The sequence below is a fragment of the Dipodomys spectabilis genome, unplaced genomic scaffold (genome assembly GCF_019054845.1).
Source record: "Dipodomys spectabilis isolate Male_0828 unplaced genomic scaffold, ASM1905484v1 ptg000157l, whole genome shotgun sequence".
NCBI lineage: Eukaryota > Metazoa > Chordata > Mammalia > Rodentia > Heteromyidae > Dipodomys > Dipodomys spectabilis.
In genome coordinates this window covers 24,206,537-24,232,115 of record NW_024870834.1, presented here as the reverse complement: position 1 = coordinate 24,232,115, position 25,579 = coordinate 24,206,537, and the positions used below count along the sequence as shown (strand labels likewise).

General features: G+C 49.5%; 1 protein-coding gene across 4 annotated transcripts in view; it reads right to left on the bottom strand.

The window, feature by feature from the left end:
• Nucleotides 1-534: 534 nt before the first annotated feature.
• The window catches only part of Actn1 (actinin alpha 1), a 103,427-nt gene continuing 78,382 nt past the window's right edge, over nucleotides 535-25,579 (bottom strand). Inside the window, exons 9-22 of one of the 4 annotated variants that reach the window (XM_042692546.1) lie at nucleotides 19,342-19,434; nucleotides 17,641-17,871; nucleotides 15,494-15,641; nucleotides 11,348-11,498; nucleotides 10,665-10,773; nucleotides 10,035-10,175; nucleotides 8,912-9,094; nucleotides 8,493-8,627; nucleotides 6,913-7,092; nucleotides 5,890-6,036; nucleotides 4,962-5,042; nucleotides 4,523-4,588; nucleotides 3,163-3,321; nucleotides 535-1,236 (exon numbers count right to left, since the gene is read on the bottom strand). In XM_042692546.1, the coding sequence (XP_042548480.1) occupies nucleotides 1,078-1,236; nucleotides 3,163-3,321; nucleotides 4,523-4,588; nucleotides 4,962-5,042; nucleotides 5,890-6,036; nucleotides 6,913-7,092; nucleotides 8,493-8,627; nucleotides 8,912-9,094; nucleotides 10,035-10,175; nucleotides 10,665-10,773; nucleotides 11,348-11,498; nucleotides 15,494-15,641; nucleotides 17,641-17,871; nucleotides 19,342-19,434 (1,983 nt within the window). In that variant the 3' untranslated portion in view covers nucleotides 535-1,077. The remainder of the gene's footprint in view (nucleotides 1,237-3,162; nucleotides 3,322-4,522; nucleotides 4,589-4,961; nucleotides 5,043-5,889; nucleotides 6,037-6,912; nucleotides 7,093-8,492; nucleotides 8,628-8,911; nucleotides 9,095-10,034; nucleotides 10,176-10,664; nucleotides 10,774-11,347; nucleotides 11,499-15,493; nucleotides 15,642-17,640; nucleotides 17,872-19,341; nucleotides 19,435-25,579) is intronic. The other 3 variants (XM_042692544.1, XM_042692545.1, XM_042692543.1) reach the window with 3 other exon arrangements.

The following is a 25,579-nucleotide window of genomic DNA, read 5'->3' as shown; positions in this document are numbered from 1 at the left end:
AGTTGCCGTCCCTGAGCTCTTTTTTCAAGGCTAGTGCCCTACCACTAAGTGACAGCTTCACTTCCAGCTTTCCAGTGGTTAACTGGAGATTCATAGTTTCACTTGGACTTGAAGGGCTAGCCTTATATTTCAGCCTTCTGAGTAGCTAGGATTACATGAGTGTGTCCTATTTTTTAATAGGCTATCTATAGTGTGCCAATACTAGAGCTTGATCTCAGGATCAAGGACACAGTTCAAGGGAACTGTCCCTTAGCTTTTTCCACTCAAGGCTAGCCATCTACCACTTGAGCCACACCTCCATGTTTGGCTTTTTGGTGCTTAATTGGAGATGTGTCTCACAGACTTCCTGCCCAGGCTGGCTTCCAACTGTGATCCTCACATTTCAACTTCCTGTGTAGCTCTAGGATTACAGGCATGAGCTACTGCACCTGGCTAAAAGTGCCTGGCTAAGATTTAAGTATGTTCTGATAGGCTAGCCACCCCTCTGAGATTTAAAAATAAGCCACACAAATTAACTTCCTTATAAAACAGCCATTTCAAAAGATTTCCTTTAATATCATAAAATATTTCCATGGACAAGTGAGCTAGCAAACACACATGCACCCATGTGCCTTCCGACAAGACCCACCCCCATCCCCCACCTAGTGGACATGAGATCAGAAAGATGAATACAGCAGATGGAACAGAAGAAAAATCAGCAGAAAGAATGGAATATAACTTTGTGCTTGGTTATTTTCCTACTGTCACGACAAAACGACATCTCGGTGCAAATAATTTTTCCTCTTTTCCGTGTAAGTCTGGTAGAGAAAAAAATACTTTTTTTTCTATAATAAAATATGTAGGTTTTTTTTTTTTGGTGTGGTTTTTTTGTACTTTTTTAATGTAGTTTTTTTCTTTTTTTTTTTTTTTGCAGAAAATATTTTTGTAAACTGTCCCTTGGCGGGTAAGGTGGCTGGAGGCCGCGTGGGTCCCTGCGCATGCGCGTCCCACGGGAGGCCCTGTGGGAAACCCCGAACCTGGGCGGCAGACGCGACGGCCGAGGCAGCGGGGCGCGAGTGCGCAAGCGCGAGGGGCAGGTTAGAGATCACTCTCGCCGTACAGCGCCGTGGAGAAGGACATGTAATCCAGGGCACCGGGCACGGAATCAGGACCTGCATAAGGCGCCATTCGTGCGATGCAGTATTCAGCCTGGTCCGGCGGCAGCTCCCGGCGCAGCTCATCCTCTGTGATGTAGTTCTGTGGAGATAGCATGGCCACCGGTCGCAAAGCCAGCAGCGGCCGTAAAGCGACACCGTGCGGCAGTGCCGCAAAACCCGGCCAAGCTAAACTTGCTCTGCACGTTAGGGACCCAGGGTGTCGCAACTTCCCTTCCCGCGGGGCCTTTGGATCTATGCATGCACCCAGGCACGCATGCGCACACACACGAACGTATTTTTAAAAATAATTTCTTTTTAAATTGACGCCTATTGTACAGCCTTCACAAAATAATTTCACATGATTACTCTAGTTTTGTTTTGTTTTGTTTGGGGGCTTGAACTCTGGGCTTGGGTGCTGTCCCTGAGCTCTTCAACTCAAGGCTAGAGCCCTACTACTTGGAGCCATAGTGCCACTTCTGTTTTTCTGGTGGCTAATAGGAGATAAGAGGCTCACAGCCTTTCCTGCCTGGGCTGGCTTCAAACCGTGATCCTCAGATCTCAGCCTCCTTAGTAGCTAGGATTACAGGTGTTAGCCACCCACACCTGGCCTCCTATATTCTATATTTGTCCTATATTTGTTATGCTCCTCACTCATCTGCACTAAACATGCATTTTCAACAGGAACAATAAAGGGACATATAGATTCCTGGCATTCTCCAGACCCACTCATTGGACTCTGTGGAGGCCTACATCACTATCTTTAAGGAGTGTCAACAAGGTTAAGATGGGTGTCCAGTATGAGAATCACTACTACACACAGCACCTTGGCTAGCAGCCAAAGTGTCAACCTTGTTCTAACTCACTAAGCTCCCAGCCTGGGTTGTTTTCTGCCTTCCCTGCTGCCTCTACTTGAGAGGTGTGTGGAAGCTGCTTCATACAGGAGCTCAAGGGTCCAAGAGCCTTCACCCAGCTCTGCACCACAGGGTAGTTCCACAGCCTATCCCCGAGTTCCCTGAAAATGGGTGTGAGGAAGAATAGGGCTGCCTTCTCGTCACCTGGAAGTTAGGCCTTTCTGGGCCTATGTTCTCCTCCTACAAAATTAGTCAGATGTTTTCTGAAGATCTTACCAGCTCCAAGGTGCCCTCGCTCTAAGGAGAGGGTCCTTGTACTTAAGTTAGACTTTCAGAGACCCCCTTCATCGCTTTATCTTTACTCCTTTATAGATTGAGATATTTCAGAAGTTATGCTCCCTACTGGGTTTTGCCTTTTCATTTCAGTTTTGAAGCAGAGATGACATAAAGGTTCCCCTACAAATTTTACAGAAAGGAAACCCAGCCCTCAGGCATTCCCTCCACTGTAAATATTCTCTGGATCCTCCTTGAATCTTTTCTTAATATTTAGGGGGAATCTGTGGTTCCTGAAAATCCCTCCAAACCCCAGGACTAAAGATGGCAGTGAGTATGAGTGACATCAAGGTCCACCGATGTCAAGGCTGAGCTTCTGGCCTCCATGGAGACAGCCCCTCTGTACCCTGCCTATTTTCCTACTGCCAGGCATGGAGTTAGAGGGTATTATCTGGAAGGTTTGGGAAGCTGAAGCAGTCTACTTCTTGGGATAGAAAAGTGAGATGTTCCCTACTTCTCTCCATCCTCATCCTGCTAATCACCAGCATTCTATGCCTGTGCCCCAGGAGGATTTAATGGCCAAGACCTAGATGTCTTCAGATAGACTTTTCCATTATCCAGCTCTACCCCCCAACCTACTCCATTGCCCCCAAACCATCACAAGGGCCCCTCTCTGACTTGCAGCTTGCCAACTTGTAGGAGCCCCCTTAAGCTAATACTATGTCCTAACTCCTTAGCTGAGCCCAAGGCCTTATAGAAATAAGTAAACAGGTAGAGGCTCATAGCCATGGGAGACCCAATGGGGTCTGGGAAGAAAGGATGGTTGAAGTGCTCACACTTTGGCCTTGTCTCCTCCAGATCAAAGTCTAGTCAGTGCCTGTCACCCCCAGCACAGTGCTCACCTTGTCCCCAGCCAGGATCTTGAAGGACGCCATGACTTGATCTGCAGTATCTGTGTCGGCAGTCTCTCGGGACATGAAGTCAATGAAGGCTTGGAATGTCACTACCCCTAGTCGGTTGGGGTCCACAATGCTCATGATGCGGGCAAATTCTGCCTCTCCCTAGAGGGAACAGCCAAGCCAGGCCTGTCAGTCCATGGCCTGCTGAGAATCTCAGGTGGACCTCAAACCCCTGGGTAGCATGTTGTTTAGAAGAGGAACATACAATAGCCAATGACCTAACCTGGCTTTCCCTGAGGATATGACAAGAGACTTAATACTCATATGCCCAAGGGTTAAGCCCACCCATTATAGGTTATCTGGGTTCTCCTTAGAAAAAAGAACACTGCTACTAATTGTAATAACAATGGCTAACATCCACACAGCATATATAGTATGCTACATATTTTATACATTTAATCCTTACCACTACCATATAAAATCTTATCATTTCTGTGCACGGATAGGAAGTCCGAGGCCTATTCAGGCTAAGTAAGCAGAATTTGACCTCAGGAAGTCTGGCTCCAGAATCTATGGTTTCTCTACAACTCTGTATTTTCTAAGTGCCAGACACGTGCACAGTACTGTGTTAAGGTCCTTTGTTTAATCCTTAACGCTGGTCCTTCAGGGCTCTTCTCACTTTGTATCTGAGGTCACAAGCTGGCGATGGCAGTGTGTTGCTAATTCCTAAATTGATATTGCCTAGCACAAGCCCTTGGCCCTGCCTTGTGCTTCATGTAGGAGGAGAGGACTTGGGGTTGTTACCTATATCACAATCCAAACTAAAAAGGTAGGACTCTGCAAGTAAGCTCTGCCCTTGTCACCATGTCTGGAGTTATCTGCCTGCCCAGAAAGCCGGATGACAGAGGCCACATGGAAAAGGTTAGAGAGGAGCCTGGGATAGTGGCAGAGTGCAGACTTGGTTGGAGTCATCATCAGGACAGAGGAAAAAAATCTAAACTTCCATGCCTCATGTAAGATGAGGTCGAGCCAAGCATATAGTGGGAGCATCCATCAATGCTTCCTGCTTGCCTCAGGCACAGACCAGGTACCCACACAAAAAATAACAAAGCCCAGTTGCCATAATAAATAACAGAGGACGAGCAGGAACAAAGACGAAGGCAAAGAACTCTGAGTCATCCAACTACACAGACCCTTGGCTTGGCCTGGCTTTTCCCAGGGAAGGATACTTGACGCTCCTCTGGGGAAGGAAGCCTTAGGCAGAGGGCTTGGGCCCCCCATTACTAAAGACTTGGCCTCTTCTGTGTGCTGGCTGTCTCCTGGCCAGGGCAGGTTAAGGCCAGGAGGGTGGGGTTTACGTTACCATGTTGTAACCCATGGAGATCAGGCAGGCGCGGAAATCATCCGTGTCCATCATGCCTGTCTTCTTCTGTGAGCCAGTGTCACAAGGCACAGGAGGAACAGACAGGGAGGAGGAAGAGGAAGAGCCATCCCGGGACCAGGAAGACAGGGCACAGATGGAAAGGAAAAGGAAGGTTATGATTGGAGGTGAGGAAGGGCAGAGGAATGTAGGAGAAACATGGCCACAGAAAGGGGGAAGCGGAGCGGGAGATGTCAAAGGTTGGAGTAGAGGACGGAGGAGCCCAACACAGAGGAGGCAGGGACAGCAGGAGACGAGCCCCATGGCCCACAGGAAGGAGGGACAGGAAGATCCAGACAGGGAGAAAAGAGAAAAAGAAGAAACGCGTTATTTCTCGCCCCAGAGGCCACCTCTGAGCGTGCTCCATGCAGGAGGTGAGTACCTGGGGGTCGTTGCCAATATCATAACCCAAGCTGATGAGGCAGGCTTTGAACTCCTCGGGACCCAGCGTGCCGGAGTGATCCTGGGGCCGTGGTGCGCCAGGCAGCGAGCCATGCGGTGCCAGGGAGGTGGAGGCCGTGAGGGGTGGGGGACGGGGTGGGCCATGCCCCAGGGGGAGAGTGGTGTGTGTGGAGGAGACACAGGAACAACAAGGCATGCGGGTGGAGAGGGTGGAGGGTGGAGGATGGGGGAGGAGGGAAATAAAAGTGTACACGGTTAGACACACGGACGAGCTTCCACAAGGGGACCCTGTCCCTGGCACACACAGCCCTGCTTCGGGAAGCAGGGCCACAGGGGTGCACAATGAACCAGGAGGGTGAGAAGCTCCCCCAGAGGGGTCCTAGGCCACCCCAGTGTCCCCAAGGGCTCCACCCACCCAGGTGCCTGGAGGGCAGTGAGCAGGCAGGTGGGAGGCAGCACCTGACCCCATGCTCCCCACCCTTACGGCTGCCCTACATCCCAGGGAACTGGGAAAGGACAGCCCCATCCCCCAGAATCGAGATGGGACACAGGCCTCTGCTTCTCTGTCTTGGGGCAATGGGGACAGCCAGAGGCAGAGGCCTCCAGCTGAGACTTTGGTAGCCTCTTCTCCAAGGGTTGAGTCCTCATGGGAGGAGAGGAAGGGTTAAGGGTCAAAGGCCCTCTTCCCACCAATGACATTAGCACTCTCCCCAGGAAAGCAGGGAGGCTTAGGGGACACCAGGATGGCTTTCCAAGGCTAGCTCAGAAAGCCTGACTCTGAGGTGCACTGAGTCAGAGCAGGCCCCAAGAACCTAGGCCCAGCATAGTGGCCCACACCCTGGGCGGTGCCCTCCAGGGCCCTGGGTCAGGGGCTGGGAGCTGCTCTGAGAAAGGAGTGGGGCTCTCACCCGGTCAAAGTGATTGAAGGAGGCCCGGAACTCATTCATCTGCTCCTGGCTGATGCCCTTGGCATCTCGGGTCAGGATCTGGTTCTCCACCTCATTGATGGTCCTGGCAATGGTGGTGAGAAGCTGCTCCCAGCCCACGCGGATGTGCTAGAGGTAGGGGCGAGGTTGGTGGGGTATCAGGCCTGGGCTCTAAGTTGTCCCTGCCCATTCCTTTCTTTTGACTGTTATGAGCAGTCAAAGCAATCAAACTCAGCCTTCTGTCTGGAGCCATAGTATCAGCAGCGTAAGGAGCAAGGACACCTTACCAGGTCAGAAGGACCCGGAGGATAAAGGGGGTTGGGTGTTGGTCTCCGCCTGGAACAACATTGAGACCAGGACTTGCCAATGGGGGTCTGATAAGAAAGGGAGGTAGATCTGATAGTGGGAAAGAGCAAAAGACAAAACGTGTGATTCCTTGAACATCCCACCCCACAGCCACACATGAACGTGCATACCTACACATACAAGTCAAAACAAGTACAGCCATGTGCCACATAATGGCCTCCTAGCCAATGAAAGGCCAAATACACCAAGGTGGTCCCAGGAACCACTGAGTGACATTGTAGCCGTAACAGTGTGTCACTGGGGTGTCAGAAAATCACCTAAGGACACTTTTTTGAGAAGGTACCATCAGTAAGAGATGAATGGCTGTAGTCTTTGAAAGGCAGGTGCCCATTCCGCTGAGACTTGGAGGAGTCCACCAGCATCGGAATTGCTGGGGAGGTTTGTGAAACATTGAGAATTAGGGAGTCAAATTTTGTAGCTGGGGCCCACGTGAATTCATTTTTCAAGGAGCTCCTGGGGTACCCAGAAAGCCCTGCAGATTGAAGACACAGAGCTTCAGGGATGCAGAGAAGTGAGCATTCATCTTCTGCTAGGACCAGATTCCTTGGGGAGATGGGTAACAACCCTCACCCCAGCTCGGGTGGAGGGCAGAAGGGGATGCCCGCCTCTCCTCCGAGAACTGGGGCTAGCCCCACCCACCTCCATGGTGTAGTTGGTGTGCTTGTTGTCGAAGATGAGCGCCTCCTGGATCAACTGGTGGTCGCCCTCCAGCTGGTCGATCTTTGGCTTGTAGTTGACGATGCTCTTCTCGTACTGCCGCAGGTGATTGAGCTGGTCCTCCAAGGTCCCGTGCATCTCGATAGAGATCCTGCCAATCTCCTGCTCGTCCAGAAAGCGGCACCTTGTCAGACCTCTCTCTTCCATAGAATTAAAGCCCTCCAGGTCATTAGTTACCCCCACCTTTCTCCCACACGCTTGGTGATTCTGGGTTTCTATCTCAGCCCTAGGGAGGCCAGCACTGGGAATGAAGGATACACAGCTAGCATGGGTGCATCTTGGTATGGAAATAGCATCCTAAAAGTATATAATAAGCATTATCATTGCATCAGAGCTCTGCCATCCCTTAGGTTAGACTCAGCAAGGAGATGCTGGGTCACTTGCTTCCCATTCAAGCTCCCACTCCAAGCCTTGCTCTCAGTTATTTCCTCCCATGAGGGCCTTCCTGGTGCCCACTGAACCAGGATTGCCACACCCTCAGAATGCCTGGCTTACCTCTTCAGAAGCTACACTCTGCTCTTTTGACTCCTAAGATGCCTATCCAAGTTCCATCCCTCCCCAGAGGTCCGACCTAATGTCTATTTCCACCTGTCATTCACCCATTGTAAGGAGCGCTTGTGTGTAAAACCATTTCTGTCCATTCAAGTCAGCCCTGATTTGATATTGAATATCAACTAAGCACAGTGTCTTGGGGGCAAAGGAAGGGGTGCATACAGTACCAGGAACTTGACCTGGTCTCTGGCCTTAAGAATCTCAAAGATTTAGCTGGGCGCTGGTAGCTCATGCCCATCTGAGGATCATGGTTCAAAGCCAGCCCATGCAGAGACCAGAGACCAGTCTCTGTGAGATCTTATCTCCAATAAACCACCAGAAAACCAGAAGTGATACTGTGGCTCAAGTGGTAGAGCACTAGCCTTGAGCTGAAGAGCTGAGGGACAGTGCCCAGGCCCAGGGTACAAGCCCCATGATCGGGAAAAAAAAAATCTCAAAACCACATTCCAATCAAGCTAATCCTCTATGAACCCCAACATCTAGCCTAAACAATTCAGCCAAAAAAATTCTGCATTTCACTGGGGATGGCTCGGCTCTCTTTCTGGCAAGATCATACTCATGGCCCTTTGCCAGTGGACAATAATGGAGGCAGGAATACCTGGCGAACGCAGCAAGCCAAAGGGTTAATGAAGCTGACCCAGGCATTCAGGAGCTGGTCATCCTGTGGGATTTTCTTACGTATATGTATATGTATATGTAGCTCCATAGAAATGCCCTCCTGTCTATCTTTGCTCCCAATCAGACATCAGGATCAAGCTTTCCCTGCACAAGCCTCCACACCCCACCAGAGGGCATCCCCTAATCAGGGGCTTGTAGTAGACAATGCTTTTCTCATACTGCCACAGGTGACTGAGTTGGGGTTCCTGCCCCAGGGGAGATAGTTGACCTGCCTGGCACAGATGGCACTAAGGAGAAATGGGAAAGCAAATACTTCTCACAAGGGGACTCACCTCCATTTTGGTCTGGATCCAGGGCCCAATGACATTGGCCTGGGCTCCAAACTGTTTGCGTAGCCTCTCATTGTGCTGCTGGCGGGCATGCTCTTCCGTCAGAGCCTGGTCTCTCCGCGGCACCAGCTGCCGAACCTGGGGCAGGAACAATCATGAGACCTTGGGGATAGGCCAGATGGCTCCTCATGAGGCCAATGAAGAAATGAAGAGCCATGAAAGGGAGGGGTGGGTCAAAACCAGAACAATAGCAAAGATGCTGACCTCATCCAGCAATTCATGCATTATTTGGGTCATGTTTTACTACATGATAATGAAGTAAATGAAATCCATGAAAATCAATGAAAACAAACAAAACTCTTCGTCCTTATCAAATATCCAATGGCTCAGCCTGTGCCCTTCAGCCCAGTCCTTCCACTCACATGGTCCCATTTGCCATTGATCTCCTGAGGTGCGATGCTTGTATAGGGATTGGTGCCCGCCATGTTGACATGATAAGTCTGGACAATCTTGGACACCTCGTTGTGGATACCCAGGATGGCCAGGCGTTCCTTGTCAGCATCGGGAAGGGTGGCCTTGAACTGCTCATGGGCTGTGGTCAGTCCCTGAAGAGACACAGAGATACAGGACAAAGATAGATACTCAGTGGGGCTGGTGCTTTCCTTGGGTAAGATAAGCAACGGGAGCCCTAGAGGTCCCAGGTAGAAGATCACAGGACAAAGGATGCAAAGTCCCACACCAATGGGAGAGCCAGAGGCATCAACTCAGATTCTCCCAGCTGAGAACTAAGGCAGGGCAGCTACAGGAAGGAGAAGACAGGGCTAGCAGTACAATGGCTGCATCCCTGGAGCTGGTGAGATTGACAGCCATCTCCCTGGGATGTTCACCATCCCACAGGGGGACCAGGGAAGCTCTAGATGACCTCTGGGTCAATACTGGCCATGGGAGCACTCTGCACAACCTTCTGAATCTAATACCCCGTAGTTACATCGAAGATAAAGGAAGGAGCTCATTTTGATATAAAATGAACTCCAGGATTCATGTTTTTCTAATTGTTATTATAAAAGTGATATACAGATGAATTATGGTTTCGTAAGTCAGGTAAAGAGTACATTTCTTTTTGGACAATGTCATCCCTTCCCTGGCCCTCTCCTAGTTTTCCCCTTCTATCCCCACCCACAAGTTGCATAGTTGACTTTCAACAAAGTGTCTAGTGAGTTCCGAGATTAATGTTAAAAGTCAAAGACCTGGGATATAATCAAACTACTTTTTATAAGCAACAACAAAAGAAGGGTGTAGAGAAGAAGGTGCAAATAAATATGTTGACTATGTGGCCATATAGCTTATACTTGTTGAAGGGAGTTGGAGGGGAGGGGATGAAGAGTAGCAGGGGACAGGACCATAAATGTCTTTACCATTTGGTCAAACTACTTGGTCAGACTAAATCAAATCAAAGGTTTCAGATGATCTTCCTCAGTCTACCCTACAGGGCAATCCTACAGGAATGTGATCCAGCGCAGGGGCTGGGGGATATGACTGGCTCACCTGGATCTCCTCAATGGTGTGCACAATGAAAGTGTCCTGAAGGTCTTCCATGGCCCCTTCCATCCAGTTGTTGAAAGGTGCAGCCCGCTTGGCGTACTCCAAGTACAGCTGGTCAATGGTCTCCAGTAGCTTCTCTGTCCGCTGGAAGTTGCCAAGCAGGCGTTTAACAGAGTGATATTCAGAGCGACCTCCCACCTCCATCATAAGCCTCCAGGCCAACCCCAAGGGGTCCTGGTCTGGAAGCAGTGGACTAAAGCAGAAAGAACCAGTTCCACAAGGGCACTGGTTCAGTGTTCAGGTGATGGATCACCTCACAATGAAATCACTTGGCCTGGCCCCCACAGAGTCTGATTTGTAGCCCAGATAAGTTCTCAAATAGCTGGGGTTGGGCTGTTAGGTGCTGAGATGCCACAAACACTAAAGAGGACGAGACACCATTAGGGCACAAAAGGAGCATCTCCACGAGGGCCTGTGCCAAAGTGAGTCTCCCAGTTAGGCCAGGGTGGGGATGGATCCAGGGAACCTTGCAGACCTTTAAAGCAAAGAGAACTAAGGAGGAGGAAGATGCCTGCGCACATACATACATGCGTGCATCCATGCACACAGCCCTGCTCTCTCCAGGGCCCTTACCTCTAGAGCTTCCCTCCGCTTCTGAGTCAGGGCCCCCAGATTGTCCCACTGGTCACAGATCTTTTGACAACGAGCGTTAACACTGGGTGAGTCGTAATAGTCCAGCTCACTGGGGTTGGGGAAGGAAAGACAAGGAGTCAGGTGATGCATGACACAGGCTGATTATGGAGACTGATCTCCCTTTCCATGGGTGGGGTGGGCTGGGGATCACTACTGGTGCTGGAAGAGTCAGGGGTGTTTCCATCTGCATGACTTGCAGTCCCACCTCCTTGTCTTTGAGGAGACCTGAGGTGGGAGACTGAAGGCAGCCATTCTTCTCTGATGCCCCTTGCCTCCAACCAACGCTGGAGGTGAGGCTGGCCTTGACCCTGATGCTCAATGACAGGGAACCCTCAGGTCTATGAAAAAGTGTAGCATCCAGAACCAAGGCTTGATCTGCCTTAATGACGATGAAGACCCAAGGTCTGTAACAGGAATGGCGTAGTCCTAGCTCCTTTCTCCCTAAAAGGGACATTCCTTGTCTTCCATATGACTCACTTCCTGTTTGGGTACCATTTCCCATCCCCACTACAACAGTAGCTGACAAAGCCAGGCCCCAGGCCCTCACTCTTGGCACCAAAGGATGGCGCGGGGGGGGGGGGGGGGGGGTTGTCAGGGGAGGGGGGACACTGGGGCGGGCCTACTTGAGCTCCTGTGCGATGGCGGCAATCTGTTCCACACGATCTTGGTGAGCAGCTAGGTCACTCTCGAAGGCCTCGTGCTTCTTGAGCAGGGCCTTGATCTCTGACAGGGTGGCCGTCTCATAATCCTTCTGCCGCAGCATGGCCTCTTTGCCTGGAAGCAGAGATGGGATCACAGCTGAGTAGGAAACGGGATCTTCTTGGACCTAGCCACCCACCCCTCAAGGCCCCAGGACTCCACTTCTGGGGTTGCTTCCCATAGAGGTATATCCTCCAGACTGTGATCCCCGGTGTGAGAAAGCAGATGTGTGGCTGGACATCTAGTCATGGTAAGTGAGGAGGAAATTACCACTCCCCATGGAGCATCTCCAGAGCACTTAGAGCAGTTATGAATGAAGGCTAGGCAGGAATACAGGGGAAGGTAAAGAACACAGCATTTGCGATACAAGCATTCGCAGGACGCACAGCCAGCTACACTCCATGACATACTTAGGGGAAAAACTTGCCAAGCACACCAGCATTCCTCCAGTCACTATGTGGCTGGCTTCAAACTGCCCTGCAGGGAGCCCCTCCCCAGTTAACTCTCAGAGCAGTCCAGACAGTTGGGTGCATCTAAACCTTCTAGAACCTTCTCTGACCATTAGATGCACAACCCTTTCTCTTTAGAGCAAGACGCTTGCATTTCTTGGATCTCTTTCTACAGGAGGAAAGCAGGGATGAGAAACGATCAAAGCTCCTCAGCTGCTTTATGACAGGCACAGGGAAGGAGCTAGCTGAGCTGGTTCTCATTTCCACTTTCAGCGTCAACCCTGGGGTTGCTCAGACTGCCAGAAAAGAGCTGCTGAGCTTCAAGCCATTTTTCTTTCCCCCTATTGTTTTTTCTTTAAATCAGCATAATAAGTAAGACATATTTATATAAAAGAGATGATAATAAATAAGCTTACTTGTCTACTTACTTGTATTTAGTTTTTCCCTGTATGGATATTAACACATTATATATACATAAATTGTTTTAAAGTATTTAGCAGTGCATGCTTGTGTGTGTGCTAGTATCAGGGCTTGAACTCAGGGCCTGAACACTGTTCCTTAGCGTCTCCACTGGCTCTCTACCACTTGAACCATACTGCCACTTCTGGCCATTTGGTGGTTAATGAAGATAAGTGGCTCATGAACTTTTTCTGCCATGGCTGGCTTTGAGCCATGATCCTCAGATCTCAGCCTCTTGAGTAGCTACTGTTACCAGCATGAGCCACTGGCAACCAGCTAGCAGTATATTCCTGAAATTTCTATTTGGATCCATTGTCTTCCTATGTAAAGTCTTTCATTGGTGTATCTTTAGGAAATTCATTTCAGGATTCTCAAGGATGCCAAAATCTGAAGATATGCAAGTCTCTGAAATATTTGCATATAACCCACTCATATGCTTTCAACCATCCCTAGATAACGTACAATGCCTAATACAATGAAAATGTTAAGATTATGTTGTTTAGAGAATAATGACAAGAAAAAAAAGTCTATACATACATTCAGCACAGATGCCATTCCCTTTTGTCTGAATATTTTGATCTGTGGTTGGTAGAATCCAGAGATGTATAACCCACAGATATGGAGAGAGGACTTTACCAGGCTTTACCTCCAGGACAGAACCACTCACAGACCTACTGTAGGACACGCAGGACCCTTGGCTTGCATGATGGTACATTTCTTACCACCAATGTCTCTTGGCACATGATTTCTCCATATTTAGGGTTAATTCCTTAGTCTCAGGAAATAGTTTTTCCATTCAAATATAATGAACTCATTAGGTATGAAGTTGGGTAGCCAAACTGCTCCGCTCTGAGCCTGTGCTGAATGCTAGGGTTCCTCATGCTCTTGCTGGTGGCTTGCAAACTGGGAGAAGTGGGGGACATCCTTTGCTCTGTACATGGCTGTGAGCTGTCCCTGACCCAGGAGAGAATCCCTACAGCACCTAGTGGGCGAACCAGGACCGTCTCCATCTACACCTGCACAGGCACTTAAATAGGGTGCTATACCCACCCCCTCTAGTCAAGAGCCAATGGCATGCCAATCCTTATATCAAGCCAGGCCATTCCCAAACAGCCACAGGTCCTTTCTGTTTATCTCCAGCCTAAAGTCAGACAAACACAAAACAGGGCTAAATTAGGGAAGGGGGGGGGCGTGTCTCAAGCTCAGGGTTCTCTATTAGCTAATTTGGCCTCCAGCTGATAGAGCTAGCAAGGCCCCTCCCTCCCTGCTACTAGCTTAGATTGTGAGGTCAAGAACATCCCAAGTATGAATGCCTCTCTTCAGAGTTAATGCCAGCTGACAATAAGATGTAATATATAGCCCGAATGCCTGAAAGTCAGATTAAGAAGACACAGGTTCTAATGTAAAGAAAGGCTTTGGACCGGGCGCCAGTGGCTCACGCCTGTAATCCTAGCTACTCAGGAAGCTGAGATCTGAGGATCGTGGTTTGAAAGCTGCCCAGGCAGAAAAGTCTGTGAGACTCTTCAATTAGCCACCAGAAAACAGGAAGTGGAGCTATGGCTCAAGTGGTAGAGCGCTAGCCTTGAGCTGAAGAGCTGAGGGACATTGTCCAGACCCAGAGTTTAAGCCCCACGGCTGACAAAAAGAAAAAGGAAGGAAGGAAGGAAGGAAGGAAGGAAGGAAGGAAGGAAGGAAGGAAGGAAGGAAGGAAGGAAGGAAGGAAGGAAGGAAGGAAGGAAGGAAGGAAGGAAGGAAGGAAAGAAAGGAAAGGCAGGCTTTGGTTCCCTGTACCTGGAGGCCAGAAAGCAGACAGGAAGCAGAGAAAAAGGCCAAGGGCTGCCCTATACTGAGTGTATGTCATCTGCCAGGCACTAAACACTGACAACAGTCTCTGAGACTCTCATGTCCAGTTAACCACCAGAAAAACTGGAAGCGGAAGTGTTGTTCAAGCGGTGGAGTGCTATTCTTGAGTGAAATAGCTAAGGGACAGTGCCCAGGTCCTGCATTCAAGTACCAGTACAGGCACAAAATAATAAACAAATAAATGCTCCTATCTGGGCATGAGTATTTATGGTAAAAAAGTGGACTAGGGATTGGGTTCAGATTCCTCTTAGGACGAGTGCTCCCTCAGATCTCACATTTGATATATTTAGTCTTTCTTGCTGCTACACTGTTTTTTCAATTGTCCAGCCTTGTTTGATGCTGGCTCTTTTTGAGGTAAGGTCTCATGAACATCAAACCATAATCTTTCCTGAGTTAGCCAGGATTACAGGCATGAGCCACTGGAGCCTGGCTTGTTCTCTGATTTTTAAGCCTTCCAACCATGGTGTAATGAGGTAGTACTGGCCAAAAAATAGATTCAACCCTCTTCCACAAATAAAACTCATTTCAACTGGGGACCATGGAATATAACCTTATTAGGAATAGTTTTTCCTAAGGTAATCAGGTAAAATGAAGTTAAACCAGAATGGGAGGGGCTAAATCTTTTGAGTGGTCCTTATTAGCAGGAGGAGAGATAAAGACAGGAGAGAATAAGGCTTGTAAGAAGGGAGGCAGAGGGTTGGATAATGTAGTTGGGTTCCCACAGTTCTACCCGAAGTCAGGAAGAAGCAGGGATCATCTCCCTGCTGAACCTCTAGAGAAATCAGCCCCGCTGACATTCAGTCTAGATGCCTGGCTTCCTGCACGGTGAGGATAAATTTCTGTTGCTTTAAGCCACCAAGTGTGTGGTCATTTGTTACAGCAGCCGCAGTTAACTAATACATAGATTTGGAAACAAGCCAAGGTAAGGTCACCAGTGAACATTTACACTGCTTCTTGGTAGCAGGATTCAAACCCACCACCCCCATTGTCTGTGGAGAAGGAAACTGACAGAGACAAGAATAATTAAAGACTAACCTTACCCAGCACTACACGATGCCAGAACTCGCCCTTCCCATGGCCTTACTGATTCAGTTCTCTTAAATGTCTAAGAAATGTGCAATAATAAACGTAGAAGATAAGGATACTGAGATAATGCAATGGCTAACAAACCTACCTGATGCCAGAGAACTACTGAGAGGCAAGGTAAAACCAATAGAAGGCCAGAGAAGGAATTGTGGCCAGGGGTTGGGAAGATTGACAGCCAGAACTCTTGGGGTGGTGCGGGCTGGGTGGCCTCACCATCTGTCCAAGCCTCGTGGATGGAGGCCTTCTGCCGGAACTTCTCTGCCAGGTGGTCGAGCCGCTCTAGCCTCCGGATCTCATTCAGAAGCCATTCCTCATAGCCCTTTTCCGCCTGTTCCAGGCAGCCCCAAGCATTGTTGATGTCCTGTGGCGATGGTAGGTAGAGGGTAAGGGTCTGGCTTGGGCCTAACTCCTAGCCACCTGGCCCTGGGAACCCTGCAGGTACTTCAGATTTGAGGGAGAATTTCTTCCCAATCTCAGCTCCCAGCCAAAAGTTTCACTCTACCTCTGAGCTTCTACTGTGTCCCCTGGCATTTCCCTGGGCTCTCAGGAGGCAGGCATCTAGGGCAGAGAGAGGGCCTGCATCCACATGCCCCACCAAGCTATGAGGATCTGACTGTGAAGCTCTATAGGGTAAGAATTCAAGACCCTCTGTGACCAGACAGGAAGAGCTTCTGACCGACCCCTGGTTCATCCCGGAGGCCACAGGGCCAGCCAGGAAGCCAAAGCAAGTATGACAGAGGAAGTGGGCACTGGTTTCAGGCCTCTGGGTTCTGTGAAGTAGCCTGGGTGAGGGAGCTATGATTGTGACAGGACAGATAAGCACACTTACCGGGCAAGGTCATCCTTGCAGTTAGTATAATCTTGTGGCGCAACTGGAGAAGAAAACCTGCGTGCCATCTATCCCTCTATGGGCCCAGACTGCACCTGTCCCATGGCAGGGTACTTCTCTTCCTCAAAAGCACTCTGGCTAACAGTGGTTCTGGTTGCATAAAAGCTACCAACTCAGCCTGAGAACCTGAGGACTAGATTTCCAAACCACACATGATACCAAAGGCCTTTCTTTCCTTTCAAGCTTCCCAGATACTGCTCCTGCCTGGTTTTTTGCTCCTGTCTGGGTTTTTGCTTGTCTCTAGTGTCACACAAGACGCCTGAACATTCTCGTGATTTTTCCTGTGAAAGGATAAAAGCTTCTGCCACAGTGAATTTGTTCCATCTCCTTCTGTATGTTTCTTTCTGGCTTCTAAAATTTTCCCCAAGTCCCAAGGATGTAAAAAGGGACACAAGGATATTTCATGAAATAGAAAGCTGGCTACAACAAAATATTAGGGTTTTACAAATACTGTTGCCAGGGAAGGAGTGACATAATCCAAAAAGAACTATACTCTTTATCTGACTTATGTAACTGTAACCCCTCTGTATAGCACCTTTATAACAATTTAAAAAGCTAAAAATAAATTGTTAAGCTAGGCAAAAAAAAATTATTGTATTAAGTCAATTAAATAAAACCTACCTTAAGATTCCCTTACCTGGGGGTGTGGGGGGGTGAGAGAATGGGTGAAAATAAGGGACGGGAAAACACTGGTCAAAAAGAGATGTACTCATGACCTGATCTATAACTGTAACCCCTCTGTACATCAACTTTACAGTAAAAATTTAAGAATTAAAAAAACTCCCTTAAAATTACATTTATACAGAAAAACTAAAAAGCTTTTTCAAAAAGTTTTAAGACATTGGCAGGCAGGGCACTAGTTGCTTAGACCTGTAATCCTAGCTACTCAGGAGGCCGAGATCTGAGGATCATGGCTCAAAGCCAGCCGGGGCAGGAAACTCTGTGAGACTCTTATCTCCAATAATCTACCAAAAAACCAGAAATGGCACTGTGGCTCAAATTGGTAGAGCACTAGCCTTGAGCTGAAGAACTCAGGGACAGCAGCCAGGCCCAGAGTTCAAGCCCCATGCTGGGAGGGGGGTGGAAAGGGCGGGGGGAAGTAAAAAGAAAGCTGGGCTGGTGGCTAGGATGTCTTCGAGTTGGAAGAGAAAGCCAGACCCAGAATGGTGCAGGTGTGGCAGAGGCCACAGAACCAGCCAGGAAACCAGAACAAGGATGAACAAGGTAAGTGGGTTCTGGGTTCTATGAGTTAACCTGGGTGAATGAGCCGCACTCATTCAGGAGAGCTGCTGAGGCCAAGCTGGGTGATATGTGGCAGGAAGAAATGATTTTGGAGCAGCCTGGGTGGGCGGAGCACTAGTCTCACTCCCTGACCCATGCCCATGAGGCTGCATTTGGTCTGGTCAGGAGACACTCAGGGATGAAGGCAAGCCAGGCCGGGTTAGGAGCCTAGACCCCATGTGGCACTCACCGAGACCATCCTGCCCTCAGAGGGCATGAAGGCAGGTCGGTTGCTGAGGCGCAGCTTGGTCTGCAGCGTGTTGAAGTTGATCTCCAGCTGACATTTCTCCTGCACTTTGGGTGGCTTGTGCAGGCGCCGGTAGTCACGGAAGTCCTCCAGCTTCTGCTGCATGGCATGCATGGTGTTCTCCGGCACACGATTTTCTAGCCACGGGATGGTGCGGCGGATCCACTCCAACAGCTAGGGTGGTGTAGGCAGAGCGGTAAGTGTATCCAAGGGGGAAGTGTGCAAGGGCATTTCCTCCCCGCCCCACCCCAGCATGCCCTTCCTGCACAGGGTCCCCTGAAATCACACTCCCTACCCACTACTATCCAGGGACATCCCTAGACAACTACTGACAGACTGGCTCCAAGGTGCTTCTTCCAAAAGCCATGGCTCTATGATGCCTAGCTCCTAGAGTATGGAACTTAGAGTGAATATCACTAAGCCTCCAAAAGCCACACGCTCCATGATGCTTAGTTACCAGTATATGACAACTCAACTCAGAGCCAACTTCACTAAGCCTCTCTACCCTCCCAGAGGAAGGACCACAGAGCCATTGTCCACCAAGAGGCAGAAGCCCTGAGCTGTAGCCTAGGTCCTACTAACTGAGTGGGCCTTGGTTTCCTCATGTTCTTAGAAATGTAGGTTCTTGGCTGAAAGGAATACAGGTTGAATTTTGGAACAGAGATGCCTGGAGCCCAGGACAGGGAAGCGCCTGGATTGTTTGCCTGCAGCAAAGGTGAATCAAAGGAACATGCAACACCTGTGTGGTGCCAGGCCTGTCCTGTGAATTAACTTCCCAATAACCACAGGAATCCCATAGGGTTTAGGTGTTGTGATCTGTCAGGTCATGTGTCTTGCTGCCATGACCTAGCAGGGATTTAAGCCTGGGCACTAGGCTCTATCTGTACAGTTTAAGAAACTGAATTCTCTTCAAAAAGTAGCAAGTGGAATCATAACCCAAACAAAGCCAATGGCAGAATAGCAAACTCAGCCCTGTCCCATCCTGACCCCGGCAGTCTGGCTACAACACCAAGCTGAGCCGCAGCCCACACCATCTCCATACCAGACACAGCCCTGTTCTAATTCAAGCAATGCTCATACAGCAGCAGTATACCAGGGGAAAGCCTTTGAGATTCCCTGGCTCAGATCTCATTTGTCAAGTAAAAAAAAAAAATGACATGAGTTAGAAAAGTGAAGGGAAGCTAAGCTGGGTGCTGGTGGCTCACATCTGTAATCTTATTTACTCAGGAGGCTGAGACCTGACGATTGCAGTTCAAAGCCAGCCCTGGCAGGAAAATCTGTGAGACTCTTACCTCCAGTTAACCACCTAAAAACCGGAAATGGAGCTGTGGCTCAAAGGAGCTCAAGGGTAGTACCCAGGCCCTGGGTTCAAGCTCCATGACTGACAAAAAGAGAGAGAGAAAAGTAAAGGGGTTTCCCAGGCTCAGCGTAGCCCAGACAGGGCCCTCTGCCTTCCATCTCCCTATTTCTAGGAGAGGCAGAGCAGAACCTAAGCTGCCCACATTAAATGCAGTGGGAGTGTTAACTACACCTAGCCATAATTCTGTGTCCAGAGGGGTTTGGAAGTACTGCCTGGACTATTTGTCTCAGGATGGGGTGCAAGGTCTTGCGGGAACCAGGCAAGAAAAACCCAGGGGTACTCACATCGCTGGCCAGCTTCTCATAGTCTTCCATAAGCTGTTCATTCTCCTGGTTGACGGCCAACACTTTGCAGATGCGATTGGCTGCAGTTTCCGCCTGGCAACAAGACAGAGACAGTTACAACCCATGTACCCCAGCAGCAGGGGCACCTGAACACACCAGTGCTGACAGAGCCCCTCCCACACCCTGCAGCTCTCCATGGTTAGAAGGCACTCTCAAGACTCTCTCCTCCCTCTCCTCACCAACTCCTTTGCTAGTCCCTGGCTGGGTCTCATGGGCCAAATGAGTCTCACTAAAGGCCTAGAGAAGAAGGGCTTTGACTTCCCAACATGCCTGTCAAGGAGAAACAAATCCAATAACTGATTGTCATCCAAATGCTCTGCTGGGAGGGGGGGGGAGAGGAATGGAAACCCATGGCCATCCTGGAATTCCTAGAATCTCAAGGCTCAGGACCTCAGGCTGGATTGGTTAGAATCTTTCAAGATGTGGGAATTCAAAGCTGGGAGTCTGTCAGAGTCTCGGAGGCTACCTGCAGAACCATTTCTAGGCTCAAAGCCTAGAAACTTTAGAGAAAATAAAGGACGGCGCAGTGTACTGGGGACACAACTTAAGGATCACACTCTCGTGGGCCAGAAGCCCAGGAAGCTCAGCATCTCCTGGGCACCACCACTGGGACAGCCAAGCTCACGCTGGGTACCAAATGCTGGGCAAGCAGAGGCCAGAGATGGACAGCCCCAGCAGTGAGAGAAAAGAAGACATGGAGAAATGCAACCAGCCAACAAATGCCTACAGAGCCAAGAGCACAGTCTTCCCTGACTGGGCAGAGCCTAGTGGACTAACACTCTCAAATCCACCTTGCTCTGAAGGTCAGATGGGTCTTTGTACATATCCTAACCCTCTGCCAAGGGGAAATAAATAAGGATCCCTTTGGAGACCACAGGGTAGAAAGGATACAATCTGCAATACAGATAGGCAACTTGTAGACGATAAAGAATATCTGGTTTCGGCAGAGGAAGACAACCTCTAGGTGAACAAGACAAAATGGGTTTCAACTGGAACAAGACCAACTGAGGTCACGGATGAGAAAGAACTTCCTGAGAACTGGAAGGGATGACTAAGTAGATTTAAATGTTTTAGTTTTATTCCCAAGAACTTTTCAAAGAAGATACATGCCCACCAAATCACATGCCTTCTGGGTGACTGTTTTGGGGCAGAATGAGATCATTCTAAAGATCCCTTGAACTGCAAAGTCAAGAAGAATGTACCCCACAGGGCATCCCATCTGGATGGGCCTCCCAGAGAACCTAAGAAGGGGGTGGGAATTTCAAGTTCCAGGTCTCAAGAAACAGAGGCAAGGAACACATCTACAGGCCCTCACCCCCTGCTCCCAACTCAGCTCTGCCCTGGAGATGCCACGGCCTCCAGACTTGCACACACAACTCCTGACTGATTGACACTCTGGAGGACCTCTGAGTAACCACAGGGTAACCAAATTCCTTCCTCAGAGCCTGGTGCACCCAGCTGGAAATTGACATCATGTGAACCAAGCAGATGTGCCCCCAAGAGGCTGACAATCTGCCAGAAGTCACTCAGATTACATCCACTGCAGGTTCAAACAGGGGACCATGAAGAGAAAATGTGTTCTCTACTGGGATGGCATTTATGTGAGAAGCAGGAGATGCCAGACCCCGGGGAACCAACATGCTTACAAGCAGCAAAGAACCATGGGTGGCCTTTATTATAAGCAGGAAGCAGCAGCTGCTGCTATGATTTTATTATTATTTTTTAATATGTATTTATTTATTGGTGCTGGTCCTTAGGCTTGAACTCAAAACCTGAGTGCTGTTTCTGAGCTTTTTCTTTTTCTTTTTTTTTCTTTTTTTTTTTTTTTGTCGGTGGTGGAGCTTGGACTCTGGGCCTGGGCACTGTCCCTCAGCTCTTCAGCTCAAGGCTAACGCTCTACCACTTGAGCCACAGCCTCACTTCCTATCCTTGAGCTTTTTTGCTCAAGGCTAGTGTTCTACCAGTTGAGTCACAGCTCTGCCTCTGGCTTTTAGGTGGTAGATTGGAGATAAGAGTCTCATGGACTCACCACATAAGCAGAAAAAGCCAGAAGTGGTGCTGTGGCTCACGTGGTAGAGCACTAGCCTTGAGCTGAAGAGCTGAGGGACAGCACCCAGGCCAAGTTCAGGCCCTACGCCTGAAAAAAAAAAAAAAGTGATCCTTAGCAATGTCTTAGATCTACTCTCAGACAGACATTAGCTATTCATCAAGGAGTTAAGGAGAAAAATGTCAAATGATCTAGACAAAGAGGCAGATTCTTTTTATATTGTGTTTTAAATTTATGTCCCTTCTCTTCATATATTTGCAATGTGAACGTGAGTAAAATCCTGAAATGCCTGTGCTTATTTTCTTGCAAGTTACAGATAAACATACTTTTGATAAGTGTAACAAAGTGAGTTATGATTAAACATCTATTGAAGTCTCAATAAATACCTGTTCTATTCATTAATGAAAAAAAAAAAAAAAAAAGAGTCTCCTGGACTTTCCTGCTCAGGCTGGTTTCAAACTGTGATCCTCAGATCTCTCAGCCTCCTGGGTAGCTAGGATTATAGGCGTGAGCCTCCATGCAGCAGTCTGCAGGCTGCTGTGATTTCTATGGGTAAGGCTCACCTCAACCTCATTCCTAAGACCCTGGGCCATAAACTTTGATGTGTGCATTCAAACTGGTAGACTAGGTGGGTCCTGTGGGCTTAAGGGCCCAGCGGCCCCCACCCTTCCCCGCTGACTGTTGACTGTTTAGGATCAAGGATCCTGAGGGTGTCTTGAGGAGATTTCCTGTGGGACATCTACTTGTTTCCAAGTCCGCATCTCTGCCTGCCTCTCCTGGGCTGGCCTCAGCAGGCCACAAAGACTGAAAACTTAGCCAGTGTAACCCCAGATCTGCTATTGGGAATAACAAGTCACCAAAGGGTGCTTTTTAAATAAAGGGTTTGCTGCAAATGCACCTCCAGGCTGGAGTGCCTCAGGGGGCAGCAGGTAACTAACTGCAAGGCAGACTTGCTGCTTAAAGACAAACAAGGGGCAGATTCCCTAGAACTCTGTTCCTCCCATACGCTCTCTCTCTCAACTCCCTCTCATAGGGTACACCCCTGAGAAAGCCTGCTAGGGGGCTGGGTAAACAGATTTCTCTGTGGCCACTTTAAGAAGAGGGGCCTACTCACCCCCAACCCTCAGCCCAAGTGGTGAGACAAGTCAGCTCTGGAAGAAGCAACTGGACTAATTTACAGATACTAGAGGAAGGGGAGGGGAATGCCACTCCACCCAGGAAACCCAGGTGTTTGGCTTTCTAGCTTTGCCCTCTCACAACTGAATGCTAGACCCTGCGGGAGAATGAGGAGCCAGCACCAGAACCACAAGTCCACATGAGACCACAGAAAGACTGTAGCTTAGAGACTTGGCCCAGAAAGACAGAACTACAAAGAACCTCAAAAGAAAACTCAGGCAAGCCCCAACCCTAGCCCCAGGTTCTTTCCAAAAGAGATGGGCCATGCTGGGACCTAAGGAGAGCCAGACGGCCAGGCCTTTCGGATGTGGACAAAAGTGGCATGAGACCACGTGACCTAAGCATAGCTGCGTCAAGGGGCTGAGAAAATAGCCTTAAAACAGGCCAAGGTGCTTTATTTCCAGGTGTCAAAGGAAATGACCACGAGAAATGTGAGTTTCATGTTCCACGATTTTTGTATTTTCATGTGCCTTGGTGACCTACTTTTCAATTGCATTACACAATGGAACGTGCAATTTTTGTTTCTGTTGTTATTTTTATAAGTTATGGTTTATTATCCCTGAAGTACTTAATCCATTGTCCCAGGCCAAACTGCTATCCTTAAGACCAGCACCACATTACTTAGAATAGGTATGGTGCAGACAGGGCTGGCACGCATTAAGGTGACATCAAGGTCCTATGGCTCTACCCCACACAACCCACAGATTCATATGAACGCCACAAGGATCTCACTGCTGACAGTTTTAGCCAAAAATTTCCTTCCTCCCATAGCCCCTCGCTACCTAGTCTCGCCTCTTGTCGTGGGCTGGCAACTAAACCCGTGCCCCAGCTGCCATGAGCCCAGGTTGGCCTCCGGTTGGCAAGAATCCCGGCTGCAGTGCTTTCTTAAGGTGAGTGGGCAGGAGGAACTGACAAGTAGATCCACAGCATCCTCTCTAGCTGTGCCTCAGTTTCTCACGACTCCCTGCAACACAGCAGCCTGGCAACAATGGCTTGCTCTCGTGTCACAGGCTTCATCTCTTGCACCTTGGTCTCATGATTTCTGCATGTAGCTCCTTTGTTGACACCCACTGTTTATCCCTCTCTGAGCATTTCTCTGCCTCAATATTCCCCCAGAGCTCAAGACTGCAGCCCAGCAAAAAGCCCCCTGGCATTGTACACAGCCTCAGTAGAGCAGCTCTGTTCACATCTGCTGCTTCCGTGTCTCTGGGGCTCTTCTGGGTATCTTCTGGGTGGACCTGAATTCCCAGGGCAGCAACAGAAGGACCATGGAAGTAGACCAAGTAATGACTAGGGGTTCACTGGATGGATGTGTGTGCAGCCCCATTGAACCCTAAAGTAGGCAGGGACACCCATAGCAGAGTTCGGTCAAGACAGCGCCGAAGCTGTTCCTAAGAGATCAGGAATTTCAAAGCACAAACCACAGGAACAAAACCTATTGCTCTCTCCTCATTCTAAACCTCTATGGGGGGGGCGGGGGGGAGGGACTGTCAGAGAATGAGAAACAAAAGCAGCTGAGAAGAGGCCAAGCCATCAACAAACATGTGCCCACGTGCTTGTATACATGTGCCTGTGTGTGCCAGCCGAAGCCTAGCTGGTGCCACTGTCCCACGTGAACAGCAACGGGTGTGGAGGGAGGAGGGCTGTGAATGAGTTTTGGAAGACTTCCGGTGACTTTCCCGGGGATGATCAAGACAAGAAGAGACAAGAAGAGACTAGGGCAGAAGAGCTCCTCCCTAGCTCTTCCCCAGCCTGCTCGCTCTAAGCAGTCACCTCAGAGGTGGCCGGGTAGCTCTGTAGAAGGCTCCCGACCTACCACCCAAAGGGCTGGAGAGGAGTCCCCCCCCCCCCACCAACACCCCTATCATACCCAGATGGTGACCCTGTCCTGAGATGCGGACAAAAGCATGAAATGGTTGCAGCAGGGATGAGTAAGAGGGAAGAGGGCGGGGGGAGGGGGATGGCAAGGGGATTTTGGAGGGAGAGAAAGCTGCCACACGCACCCCTACGCCACCATCGCCACACCCCCTCCACACACACCACACCACACACATGCATGCACTTTCCCCAGTATACTCAACACACCCCTTCTGAGCAATGTCGTCAGCCAGGATAGAACCCCTGAAGGAAAGGGGGACAAAGAGGAGGGGGGAGAGTCAGACAGAGAGGAAAGGCCATAGCAGAGCCAGCCTGGCTGGAGCTGTGGGCAGGTGCACTCTGGGTGGCCACCAGGCTGGGGGCCCTACCAGGGCAAGCACACATGCTGCTCAGCTCCTGGGTGGGGTGGGGGTCTGAGGAAGCCAGTGAGAGAGCAGCGCATATAGGGGACAGACAAAGCAGGAGGCAGGCCAGGAAGGGCTGGAAGGGGCCCGGGCAGCTGGAGGCCTCCAGGCTGGGTTTATCTCCAGCTGTCATCAGTGGCCAAAGGGTCTGAGGTACCTTTCCAGCAAGGAATGGGGCTACAAATGGCCCATCTGGGAGTCTCTGTTATTATTTAATGGTACCTATTCCTAAAAGGACTTCATCTGAGAAAATACTACATTGCTTTTTTTTGTGCGTGGTTGTGCCAGTCCTGGGTCTTGAACTCAGCTGTCGCTGAGCTATTGTGCTCAAGGCTAGCTTTCTACCACTTAAGTCACAGTTCCACTTCCAGCCTTTTGGTGGTTAATTGGAAATAAGAGTCTCACGGACTTTCCTGCCCAGGCTGACTCTGAATTGTGATCCTCAGATCTCAGCTTCCTAAGCAGCTAGGCTCATAGGCATGAGCTATCAGCGCCAGCAGTATTGCTTTGTTTATTTTTAGCAGGCATTTTAGTAGTATTTGAAGCTGCACTGAACTGTGGTACACATGGCACTCACACAGTATGCAACCTGTACAGTGATCCACAGTTGCCCTGGCTGAGTAGCATCAGGCAGGGATCTGGCCTGGACACCAGGGAGGAGTCGGAAGCCTTC